Here is a 12,938-nt window from a genome sequence, read left to right as displayed (position 1 = left end):
CATTTAAGTTATGAAGAGAGGTTGGACAGACTTGGGTTATTTTCGTTGGAGCAGAGAAGACAGAGGGGCGACCTGATCGAGGTTTACAAGATTATGAGGGGCATGGACAGGGTGGATAGGGAGCAGCTGTTCCCCTTAGTTGAAGGTTCAGTCATGAGGGGACATAAGTTCAAGGTGAGGGGCAGGAGGTTTAGGGGGGATGTGAGAAAAACCTTTTTACCCAGAGGGTGATGACAGTCTGGAATGAGCTGCCTGGGAGGGTGGTGGAGGCGGGTTGCCTCACATCCTTTAAAAAGTACCTGGATGAGCACTTGGCACGTCATTACATTCAAGGCTACGGACCAAGTGCTGGTAAATGGGATTAGGTAGGTAGGTCAGGTATTTTTCACGTGTCGGTGCAGACTCGATGGACCGAAGGGCCTCTTCTGCACTGTGTGATTCTGTGACACCTGGGTTAAATTCTGACAAGACATTACACAAACGTATAGCGTGGTGTTCCCTGGAATTTGGAAGGCTAAGGGGTAATTGGATCAAAGTTTTCAAGATGTTAAGGGGAACCTGTGGGGTAGTTTGGGAGAAGCAATTCCAGTCAGCCGGGGACTCTAGGGCCCGGGGGAATCGTCTGGACATTGGGTCCTGTCCTTTTCGGGAGTGACGCAGAGGGAATCCCTCTCCACGTTGTGAAACTGACGGGGCGGAGCCTTTGAATGACGTCATAAAGGGCGTGACACGGAGGGAATTCCCCCCCTCTTTAAAGACTCCCGCCACCAGATTGGCTACATCAGTCCCAAGGAATTGTAGCACAGAAGGTGAGCTCCTGCAGGTGGTGGGAGTAGGATTCACTCCTCTGTCTCTCTCTCGCTTGGGGAAATAGGATGGTAGCTCTGGTCTCTGGAATCAGCCCGGTCAATCCGACCGGCAGCTCTTGCCTCCTGTGCTCCGCCTGCCGCTTTCTGCTCATTAAACCCAAACAGACTGAGTGTGGACACCGATACTGCACCGCCTGCCTGGAGAACCTGTTCAAGTGAGTTGCAAGGCTTCTTATCTCTCTGTTTACCTTTTCTGGTTGAGGGCTCTGCTTCCCCCCCAAACCCGTCTTGATCGCTGATAATCCGGTTGATCTCAGAGAGGGCTGACAAGCTTCACCGTTGTGCCTCCATCTGTCTGGGAGGGGGTGGGGTGGGGTGGGGTGGGGTTAGGGAGTTGCTGGGTTTTGGGGGTCAGTAGAGTACCCGATGCACAAACCCGATGCACAAGCTCGAGGCAGGAACCCATCACTGTCTGTGAAGGAGCAAAGTGTTCCTGTCAGCCACACGGGACTCGCATTCAGTTTCACCAGATCCCTGATCCTTAAAGTTTGGAGAACTCCCACGACTGTGCACTGGAGTTCAGTCAGTTTTAAAAACAATCAGCTTTTTAGATCTCTGATCTCTGGCACATGGTTAGCACACTGCACTGGTCGGCTTCTTGCTGTTTACCCAGCTAGGACCTACCTAGTAACGCCAGAAACTTCACAGGGGTTACCTGCAAATCAGTGAGAACAAGTAGCGCTACATTTACAGTCATCGTCATAGAGTCATAGAGTTATACGGCACAGAAACAGGCCCTTCGACCCATCGTGTCCGGGCCGGCCATCAAGCAGCTATCTATTCTAATCCCATTTTCTAGCACCTGGCCCGTAGCCCTGTATGTTATGGCGTTTCAAATGCTCATCTAAATGCTTCTTAAATGTTGTGACTGGAGTTGGTCTTCAGGTAGCCCCGTTGGACGCGGGGGTGGGGGGGGGGGGGGGGGGGGGGGGGGGGGGATGGGGGGGGGGGGGGGGGAGGTGGATAATTAGGGGGATTGGGGCAACCTACTGAGCATTCTCTGAACTGCTTCTGATGCAAGTACGGCCTCCCTTAAGTGAGTGAATCCGCCCAGTGACCCTGTTGGAAGCTCCACGCGTGCAGACAAGAAAGGACTTGCCTGTGATGCCCTCCCAGTGGAATAGCTCACACGGACACCATGGTCCAAATGACCACCTCCTGTGCTGTAATCATTCTATGGTCCTAACCAGAGCCCTGGGTCAGTTTAAAAGATGGTAAATCCTGGAATACTGGCAGAACTGAGTCAAGGTTATGGAATGTGAAATTTTAGCTATAGGAACAGAAGGAGGCCATTCAGCCCCCTCGAGCTTGTTCTGTCACTCAACGATATCATGGCTGATCTGCAAGCTAACTCCATTTATTTGTTTTATTTCTTTACCGCAGGACACAGAATGAGGCAGATTGCTATGTTTGTCAGCAGAAGGTCCTTCGTTCCAAGGTAGGGGATTTCATTCATTGCAAATATGCTCTTTCATTGACAGCTTTGCATGAGGGGGGTTGGGCTATTTTCAGGAGGAGCCAGAGTGTAGTAAGGACATAGAACTGAGTGAATGTACTGTATTGTGCATGTCAGCAACATATAATCTGGAAAGCCACTTAGCAGGTTACATAGCATTCTTAGGCCAATAGAGGCCAGAGGGCCTGTTTCAATATTCAGTGAGATCATGGCTGATCTATCTTTGAACTCCATCCACCCACCTTCGCTCCATCGTCCCTCAATACTCATGCCTGGCTTATTGATCACACACCTTAAATTATTAATGGAGCTGGGACCTACTGTATTTTTTGGGAGAGGGCTCCACAATTCTAACTCGGGTTGCCAACTGTGCTTGACTGTGTTCCTGCAAGTTTCATCACATGGAATTCCCCCCTCCCCCCTTACGCTCTCCAGCCATTAGTCAGCCAACACATCCATCCCTGTGATACACTGCCTTCCTACGCCAATTGGAAAGCAAAAAGACTCAGATGGATTATATATAGAATAATGGATATCGCGGAGTGAGTTACAGACTGGAATCTAATTGGGGGGGATCAGGTGGTTTGTATATAGAATAACAGATAGCTGGGAATGAGTTACAGACTGGAATCTACCCAAGGTATTCAGATGGTTTGTATATAGAATAACGGATAGCTGGGAATGAGTTACAGACTGGAATCTACCCAAGGTATTCAGATGGTTTGTATATAGAATAATGGATACCTGGGAATGAGTTACAGACTGGAATCTACCCAAGGTATTCAGATGGTTTGTATATAGAATAACGGATACCTGGGAATGAGTTACAGACTGGGTTGTTACAGCGCAGTGATTATTGGCTGCCATCATGCTCTGGATTGTCAGCACTCTGATGTCATTAGCTTGGAAGTACCCTGCATGTGATTGCTTGGAACTGCTTGAAATTTCTATTGAACAAAGTGGGTGAATTACAAGGAGGAACTAAAACTGATGGGGAGTTCACTGGGAGCTGTAGCGACTGAGAACTCTGTTCTGCTTCTGCTGTCTGTACAATATATGCTCCTTACATACAGTAGCACTGTGGTTAAGCTGCTTGACTAGTGACCCAGAGGATGTGTGACTTCACTCTGAGCCTTGGCTCAGCATTCTTGCTGCTGGTTCCCATTCGAGAGGCTGACCATGTAAACCAGGCTGACACCCACAGTGCAAGGCCGAGGGAGTCTCCCGCTGTCTGAGACGCTGCCTGTCAGATGAGATGTCAAACCAAGACCCCGGCATGGGCGTAAGAGATTCTGTGGGCACTATTTTGAGGAGGGGCAAGGGGGTCCTCCCCCCAGTGCCCTGGCCAATTATAGATCCCTCCAAACAACACAAAGCAGACCAGCTGGTCATGATCGCATAGCTGTTTGTGGGAGCTTGCTGTGCACAAATTGTCTGGCTCTGTTCCCCTACACTACAACTGTGACTGCACTTGCATAATACTTCATTGGTGGCCAAGTACTTGGGGAGGTGCTGAGGCTGTGAAAGGAGCTGTAGCAATATATACATATATATATTTTCCCCTTGAGCCTCTTAGGAGTCTGATCCCTTCCTTTCTGTCCACCTGACAGGTCTATCATGATAGAGCCGCTGAAAATGATGCTTATGCCACAAAGATTCAGTGCACGGCTTATCGAGAGGGTTGTGATTGGACAGGAACACTGCGCAACTACCTGGTAAGGGTAATTTCGGGATTCTGGAGGGGAGGGGGGAAAGATCTGAGGAGGTTGGCGGGGGGGGTGGGTGTTGGGGGGGGGGAAGCGGGTTGACAAAACTGATTGGCTCTTGCCACCTTGTAATCGTGAATGGCCATCGCTCTGCTGTGAAGTCTGCAGGAGGGTCATGCTATCTCAAAGGTGGGTGGAGGCAGTTCTCCCCAAGCACCACCCCCCCCTTACCCCCCAACCCCACCACCACAGATGCCCCAATCAACACCTGTCCCTCAATCAACATCACTAAAGGGACAGATTATCTCATCACTGTTTGTGGGAGCTTGCTGTGCACAAATTGGCTGCCCAATCGAAGCAGCGATGGCACTTCAAAAAGTTTCGGCATGGCCTGAAGTCACAAATGATGCTGTGGGAAGTGAAGACTACCCCCCCTGCCTCCACTGACCCCCCCACCCCCCCCAACTTAGTGACAGCCTCTTCCCTGGTCTCGAGGCTGATCTTCTTCAAATAGGAGCTGAATTCCCTGGGCAGTTGTTTTTCTATTCGACATGAACTGGAACCGTTTCCTTGTGCGTGTTTATCTTTCTCGAACTATAAATTTGACTTTTGGCCTCTCTGCCTCTCTGTGCCCCCCCACCCACCCCCTCTTCTTTCCCTCCAGCGCACACACCGGGCCCAGTGCGATTTCCACGTGGTCCCTTGTTCCAACGTCACGTTCGGCTGTGAGGCGATTGGCCCCAGGAAGAAAATGGCGGCGCACGAGACCCAGGAGTGTGAGTGGCGAATGGAGCTGTGCCCCCAGTGCGAGACCTTCTGCATCCACAAGTTGCTGGAGGTGAGCGGTTGAGGTGAAGCGGGTCTAACCTCCCACCGTCAGAACTAACGATGGTGATGTGCATTTGTATAGCGCCTCCTAACTAGCGCAAAATGATATCTGACGTTGAGCCGCATCAGGTGGCCCCAAAGGAGGTAGGTCCTAAGGTGGGTCTCACAGGAGTCGAGGGAGGTGGAGAGATTTAGGGAGGAGGGGATTCCAGGGCTTGGGGACCAGCAGCTGAAGACAAGGCCGCCAATGGTGGAGCGATTTAAAATGGGAGGTGCTGAAGGGGACGGGCTTAGGCAGAATTCAGCTATCTCGGAGGGCAGTGGGCCTGGAGCAGGTTACAGAGATAGGGAGATGAGGCCCTGGAGGAATTTGGAAGCAAGACGAGGGTTTTAAAATGGAGTCACTGCTGGATGCCTAGGCCAGCGAGCACAGGCGATGATGGTCACTGTACAGGGCAGTGATGAGACCACAACCAGAGTACTGCATACAATTTTTGGTTACCTTTACCTTAGGAGGGTCATACTTGCTTTGGAGGCGGTTCAGAGAAGACTCACTGAGCTAATTCCTGGGATGAAGGGGTTGTTTATGAGGAAAGGTTGAGCAGGTCGGGCCTATACTCACAGGAATGAAGAAGAATGAGAGGAGATCTTATTGAAACGTGGAAGATTCTGAGGGGACTAGATAGTGTAGATGTTGAGAGAATGTTTTGTCACCTTGGCAAGTCTGGGGCAAGGGGGCACTAAAATAAGTTTAAAATAATTTAAGATGGAGATGAGGAGGAATTTCTCCTCTCGTTGGTGTTGTAATTCTCTCTATCCCCCTCCTCCCACCCCGTACCTCCCCATAGTGAGCAGTGGAGGCTGACTCACTGAATATATTCGAGGCTGAACTGAGGTGGAGTTAAGGCCACGATCAGATCAGCCATGATCTGACTGAAGGGCGGAGCAGGCTCGATGGGCTGAGTGGCCAGCTCCTGCTTCTCGTGTCCTTGGCCAGGATTTCCCGGTCCCGCCCACCTCGGGCGGGATGGGAAGCTTGAAGGACCAGCTAACAAAAAGTCAGTTGATTTCGAGTGGGAATTTCTGGCCTCTCAGCGGGTGGGACTGTCCCCTTATGTTCTTCGGGCAATAGAGGCCAGAGGGCCTGTTTCAGCATTCGGTGAGATCATGGCTGATCTATCTTTGAACTCCATCCACCCACTTTCGCTCCATCGTCCCTCAATACTCATGCCTGGCTTATTGATCGCACACTTTAAATTATTAATGGAGCTGGGACCTACTGCAGATTTTTGGGAGAGGGCTCCACAATTCTAACTCGGGTTGCCAGCTGTGCTTGACTGTGTTCCTGGAAGTTTCATCACATGGAATTCCCCCCCTCCCCCACGCTCCAGCCACTAGTCGGCCAACACGTCCAGCCTCCTTGGGCTGGCATGGACAAGGTGGGCCGAATGGCCTCCTTCTCTGCTGTGCCTTTTCTATGGTTCCACCCTGGTGACACGCTGCCTTCCTATGTCAATTGGAAAGCAAAAAGACTCATTGCCCAGTTGGATGATTCTTGACTACCAGCCAAACCACCCATTCCCCATTTTCCATTTTTTTTTTCCTGGTGAAGAGAAAATGGCCAAGAAAATGACAAAAAGGACCAGCCTTTTTGAATGCCCCGATGATTTTCCTCCAGGGTTGTGCTCAGCTGTGTCCCGGAGATTGATGCACAATTCCTGGAGACTCCAGGCCAATCCTGGAGGGTTGGCAAACCCTACTTTTGCCACCCCTTTTGTGTGAAGAAGCGTTTCCTAATTTCACCCCAGAACGGAGAGGCTCTCGTTTTCAAGGCTCTGCCCACAACCACCACCCCACCCCCCCCCCCCCCCCACAACCAGTGAAGAAAGGGCTGATGGAGAGAAACTATCAATTCCTCTCCAGCTCGTAACAACCCCAACCGAGCCACTCCTTTTAACCCGCGAGGTTACAGGGCAGACGAGCGTGACTTGTGCCATCTCTCCTCACGCTCCCTGTCGTTTGGCGGGTGCCCTGAGATCCGAATGCTGATTTTTGATCACCTGTCTCTCTTTGTAGGATCACATCACGTCCTGTGCCAAGCAGAAGGAGGATTGCCCAGCCTGTGGCCAGGCGAACTTAACAAAGATGGACGTAAGATGGCTCCTTCACTGTTTTAAATCTCAATTCTAGAGCGAACCGGGTTGTTTCTGTCCCAAAGAGGGGTGGGATCTTCAGCGTAATCCAGGTGTGAAATCCGGCTGTAAAAGATCGAGGAAAGCTTCGTGCAGTTGTGGCATGCGAGGAATGAGTCCAGGCCGGAATTTCCTCATTCCGTTACTCCTGTTTGATTAGTTTGCAAGAATCAGCCCCCACCTTTGATTGAGGTTGTTGTAGTTTAAGAACTCCCTGCCATCATTCTCAATCTCTCTGACTCTGTTCTTTTCTCTTTTCTTTCTATCTAGAAAATACTCTTCACTCTGGCTTCGTCTGCCTCTCTCTCTTTCTTTTTCTCATTCTCTTCTTCCCCCTCTTACCTACCTGCCTACCTCCCTAAGTGGTCCTGCCCACTGTCGGGAATGTCCGGTCCTGCTGAAACTCAATGGGCTTTGGGCCATTCCCACCATATCCCCAGCAGCAGGTCCCTCCCTGGCAGGGCCGGAAGATCCCAGCCTAAATCTTTCTATCTTTCTTTCTCTTTCTCCTTTTCTCTCTCTCTCTTTCTCTCTCTTTTTCTTTCTTTCTCTCTTTTTATCTCTCTTTCTTTGTCTCTCTTTCTCTCTCTCTCTTTCTCTCTCTCTTTTTCTCGCTCTCTTTTTCTCGCTCTCTTTTTCTCGCTCTCTTTTTCTCGCTCTTTCCCTCTCTTTTTCTTTCGTTCTCTCTCTTTTTATCTCTCTTCCTTTGTCTCTCTTTCTCTCTCTCTTTTTCTCTCTCTCGCTCTCTTTTTCTCCCTCTCTTTCTCTTTCTCTCTTTTGCTTTCTTTCTCTCTCTTTTTCTTTTTCTCTCTGAAGCTCTCCCTCTCCATAGCCTGGAAGTTACTGGTCCCCATGTTAGTGGATGAATTCCCAGCACCCAATGCATGACATTCTTTGTTAAGCTTCATGAACCTGTTGACCTGTTGATAATTAATGGGGAGAGGAGTGTAAAAGGACACATTTGTTTGCTAATGGTGTGGATTTAAATGTCCCTGCCTGGCTCTTTTTTTTTCTCTCTCCCTCCTTCCTTCTCTCTGTCTCTCCATCATTCTCTTTAAAAATCCAGGATGATGCTCCGGTGCAGTACGTCCCAAGGGAGTGCTGCATCGTTGAAGGTGACGTCCTTTTGAATGAGGCGTTAAACCAAGCTGCCTGCCGGTGTGCACGGGAAAGGTGCCGGGGTGCTGTTTCGGAGAAGAGCAGGGCAACTCTCCCCGGTAGCCTGGCCAATATCTGTCCCTCGGTCAACGTCCCAAAAAAAACACTTTTGTGGGCCACTATCACAGTGCAGTTTGTGGGATCTTGCTCTGCGCCTATTGTCTGCCGCACTTCCTGTGTTACAACGGCGGCTACGCTTCAAAAAGTATTTCATTGGCTGTAAAATGCTTTGAGAAGTCCAGTGGTCACATAATTGTTTGTCCCCCCCCCCGTCCCTCCGTCTCTTTGTGTCTCTCCTCTTGCTACAAGTGCAGTTGGCCTCTGTGTGGAAAGCTCGCTGTTTGTTGAATTTTTGCTGGAAATTCTAACAGTTGGTATCTTCTCTCAACAGCTGGAAAAACATCGTAACCCTCAGCATGGCACATGCCCTGACGTCCAGGTGTCCTGCCCCTTTAAAGAGATCGGCTGTCTGGAGAAGGTTAGTTTTCTCGAAAACGCTGACATCCTACTGGCCGGTTACGTATCTGATATTCACATCACACCCAAACCCCACCCAACCCCGATGGACCCTGGCTGCACTGAACCTTTACAAAGCAGCAGGAGGCTGTTCTGTCCATCGTGCCTGTGCTGGCCCTTTGAGAAAGCTACCCACTCAAACCCACTCCCCTCTGCTCTTCCGCCACCCCCCCCCGCCCCCCACCACGGCCCCCATCACAGCCCTGCGCAACTTTCCTTTTTCAACTATTTATCCAGTTCCTTTTTGAAAGTTATTATTGAACCGGCTGCCATTGTCCTTTTCAAGCAGCATGTTCCAGATCACAACAGCTCGCTGCTTGTTAAAGTGAATGCTCCTCATTCCCCCGCCACCCCCCCACCCCCAGACCAGAGAGGGAACACTCAGCTAGGGCTGTGGAGGATGAGTCAATGGGGAGAGCTCTCCTGCTCCTCTTCCAAGTAGTGGCTGTTGGATCTGATCAGAGAGGACTGGTGGAATGTTTCACCTGAGAGATGGCACCTCTGACAGTGCAGCACTCCCTCAGTCCTGACCCTCCGACAGTGCGGCTCTCCCTCAGTCCTGACCCTCCGACAGTGCGGCTCTCCCTCAGTCCTGACCCTCCGACAGTGTGGCTCTCCCTCAGTCCTGACCCTCCGACAGTGCAGCGCTCCCTCAGCACTGACCCTCCGACAGTGCGGCACTCCCTCAGCACTGACCCTCCGACAGTGCGGCACTCCCTCAGCACTGACCCTCCGACAGTGCGGCACTCCCTCAGCCCTGACACTCCGACAGTGCGGCACTCCCTCAGAACTGACCCTCCGACAGTGCGGCACTCCCTCAGTACAGACCCTCTGACAGTGCGGCACTCCCTCAACCCTGACCCTCCGACAGTGCGGCACTGCCTCAGTACTGACTCTCCGACAGTGCAGCACTCCCTCAGTCCTGACCCTCCGACAGTGTGGCACTCCCTCGGCCCCTTCCCTCTGATGGCCCGCCCCTCCCTCAGCGCTTCACTGAAGGGGGGGGGGGGTGCGTGGGGGATGCTGGCTTAGATTATGTGCTCAAGTCTGTGGAGTAGGTCTTGAACCCATGACCTGCTGAGAGGGACGTCTGGTGCCCAGGGCACCGAACCCGCAGCGCGAACCGTGAGGGGTGGAACCTCCCTTAACTGTTGTCCTCCGCCCTGCAGCTTCGGAGGCGCGACCTGGACGAGCACCTACGAGCGGCCCAGCAGACCCACCTTCTGCAGATGCTGAGCCTCGCCAGCGGCCTGCGGGGCCGGGAGCTGGCCGCGGGTGGGGAGACAGAGACGGAGACGGCCGGGACACAGGGCAGGCCGGCGGCGGCGGCGGCGGCGGCGGCGGGGGCGGCGGAGGAGGAGGAGGACCCGGCGCTGCTTGCCTTGGCCAAGAAGACGGACGGCCTGGAGAGGTCGGTGCGCGGCCTCCGCCAGGAGCTGGACGAGTGCGGGCAGGCGATCGAGGCGCTGCAGCAGAAGTGCCGGCACTACGAGCGGGTCATCCTCGGCCTGCAGGGGGAGCAGGAGGTCCCGGGCGGGCGGCCCTCCCTCGCCGCTGGCAGCACCGGCGGGGTGCTGGTCTGGAAGGTGACCCAGTTCGCCTCGCGTCTGCTGGCGGCCAAGTCGGAGCGGCGACTCTCCTTCTACTCACCCGCCTTCGCCAGCCACCCCTTCGGCTACCAGCTCTGCTGCCGCATGTACCCCAACGGCGACGGCAGCGGGAAGGGCACCCACGTCTCCCTCTTCCTGGCCGTGGTGCGGGGCGAGTACGACGGGGTCCTCCCCTGGCCCTTCAAGCAGAAGGTGACCTTCCTGCTGCTGGACCAGGCGCAGCAGAGGCACGTCAGGGAGTCCTTCTCGCCCGACGTGCTGAGCAGCTCCTTCCAGCGGCCCAGGAGCCACATGAACGTTGCCAGCGGCTGCCCTACCTTCGCCCGGCATGACCTGCTCCTCAGGCCCCACAGCCCCTACCTGAAGAACGACACCCTCTACATCAAGGTCCTGATCGACCCGGCCGGCCTCCCACAGTGAATGCGGGCAAGAGAGACCCCCCTCCCCCACCCCACCCCACACCGGGCATCCCCCCCCTCCCACTGCCCCTGTTTCTGCTCCGCCTTGTCCCGGGGGGCACACAGTCAGGAAGTAATGAGCCCCCCTCCCCCCCCGCCCCAATCCTCTACACCCTCCCCCCCAATCCTCTACACCCTCCCCCCCATCCTCTACACCCTCCCCCCCAATCCTCTACACCCTCCCCCCCAATCCTCTACACCCTCCCCCCCAATCCTCTACACCCTCCCCCCCAATCCTCTACACCCTCCCCCCCAATCCTCTACACCCTCCCCCCCATCCTCTACACCCTCCCCCCCCTCCTCTACACCCTCCCCCAATCCTCTACACCCTCCCCCCATCCTCTACACCCTCCCCCCCAATCCTCTACACCCTCCCCCCCATCCTCTACACCCTCCCCAATCCTCTACACCCTCCCCAATCCTCTACACCCTCCCCCCCAATCCTCTACACCCTCCCCAATCCTCTACACCCTCCCCAATCCTCTACACACCCCCCCCAATCCTCTACAACCCTCCCCCAATCCTCTACACCCTCCCCCCATCCTCTACACCCTCCCCAATCCTCTACACCCTCCCCAATCCTCTACACCCTCCCCCAATCCTCTACACCCTCCCCCAATCCTCTACACCCTCCCCCAATCCTCTACACCCTCCCCCCCATCCTCTACACCCTCCCCAATCCTCTACACCCTCCCCAATCCTCTACACCCTCCCCCCATCCTCTACACCCTCCCCAATCCTCTACACCCTCCCCAATCCTCTACACCCTCCCCCCCAATCCTCTACACCCTCCCCAATCCTCTACACCCTCCCCAATCCTCTACACCCTCCCCCAATCCTCTACACCCCCCCCAATCCTCTACACCCTCCCCCCCATCCTCTACACCCTCCCCCAATCCTCTACACCCCCCCCAATCCTCTACACCCTCCCCAATCCTCTACACCCACCCCCCAATCCTCTACACCCTCCCCAATCCTCTACACCCTCCCCCCCAATCCTCTACACCCTCCCCAATCCTCTACACCCTCCCCCAATCCTCTACACCCCCCCCAATCCTCTACACCCTCCCCCCCAATCCTCTACACCCTCCCCCCATCCTCTACACCCCCCCCAATCCTCTACACCCTCCCCCCCAATCACACCCTCCCCCCCCAATCACACCCTCCCCCCCAATCACACCCTCCCCCCCAATCACACCCTCCCCCCCAATCCTCTACACCCTCCCCCCCATCCTCTACACCCTCCCCCCCATCCTCTACACCCTCCCCCCCATCCTCTACACCCTCCCCCCCATCCTCTACACCCCCCCCAATCCTCTACACCCTCCCCCCCATCCTCTACACCCTCCCCCCCATCCTCTACACCCTCCCCCCCAATCCTCTACACCCTCCCCCCCCATCCTCTACACCCTCCCCATCCTCTACACCTCCCCCCCAATCCTCTACACCCTCCCCCCCAATCCTCTACACCCTCCCCCCCATCCTCTACACCCCCCCCAATCCTCTACACCCTCCCCCAATCCTCTACACCCTCCCCCCAATCCTCTACACCCTCCCCCCCAATCCTCTACACCCTCCCCCCCCATCCTCTACACCCCCCCCCAATCCTCTACACCCTCCCCCCCAATCCTCTACACCCTCCCCCCCAATCCTCTACACCCTCCCCAATCCTCTACACCCTCCCCCCCAATCCTCTACACCCTCCCCCCAATCCTCTACACCCTCCCCCCCCAATCCTCTACACCCTCCCCAATCCTCTACACCCTCCCCCCAATCCTCTACACCCTCCCCCCAATCCTCTACACCCTCCCCCCCATCCTCTACACCCTCCCCCAATCCTCTACACCCTCCCCCCCATCCTCTACACCCTCCCCCCATCCTCTACACCCTCCCCCCCATCCTCTACACCCTCCCCAATCCTCTACACCCTCCCCCCCAATCCTCTACACCCTCCCCAATCCTCTACACCCTCCCCCAATCCTCTACACCCTCCCCAATCCTCTACACCCCCCCCAATCCTCTACACCCTCCCCAATCCTCTACACTCTCCCCCCCATCCTCTACACCCTCCCCCCCAATCCTCTACACCCTCCCCAATCCTCTACACCCTCCCCCCCAATCCTCTACACCCTCCCCAATCCTCTA

The 12,938-nt window shown here is 54.7% G+C and overlaps 1 protein-coding gene across 1 annotated transcript; it reads left to right on the top strand.

Annotated features, from left to right (window-relative positions):
- The first annotated feature begins 804 nt into the window (after nucleotides 1-804).
- On the top strand, nucleotides 805-10,766 carry LOC121291296 (TNF receptor-associated factor 2-like). The gene is made up of 8 exons (XM_041212368.1): nucleotides 805-1,024; nucleotides 2,253-2,307; nucleotides 3,936-4,040; nucleotides 4,696-4,869; nucleotides 6,936-7,010; nucleotides 8,601-8,687; nucleotides 9,895-10,062; nucleotides 10,117-10,766. Exons 1-8 carry the CDS (start codon nucleotides 876-878, stop codon nucleotides 10,753-10,755), a joined length of 1,452 nt encoding a protein of 483 aa, XP_041068302.1. The 5' UTR covers nucleotides 805-875; the 3' UTR covers nucleotides 10,756-10,766.
- The last annotated feature ends 2,172 nt before the right edge of the window (nucleotides 10,767-12,938 follow it).

Source organism: Carcharodon carcharias, chromosome 19, assembly GCF_017639515.1.
Source record: "Carcharodon carcharias isolate sCarCar2 chromosome 19, sCarCar2.pri, whole genome shotgun sequence".
Taxonomy (NCBI): Eukaryota; Metazoa; Chordata; class Chondrichthyes; order Lamniformes; family Lamnidae; genus Carcharodon; species Carcharodon carcharias.
Note: the sequence above shows the minus strand (reverse complement) of the source record. Positions and strands in the feature narration are given on the sequence as shown.

Coding starts and splice junctions, on each gene's coding strand:
- LOC121291296 (XM_041212368.1), top strand. CDS start 876: ATGGTAGCTCTGGTCTCTGGAATCAGCCCGGTCAATCCGACCGGCAGC. Junction 1,025..2,252: donor TGCCTGGAGAACCTGTTCAA/GTGAGTTGCAAG, acceptor TCTTTACCGCAG/GACACAGAATGAGGCAGATT. Junction 2,308..3,935: donor AGAAGGTCCTTCGTTCCAAG/GTAGGGGATTTC, acceptor TCCACCTGACAG/GTCTATCATGATAGAGCCGC.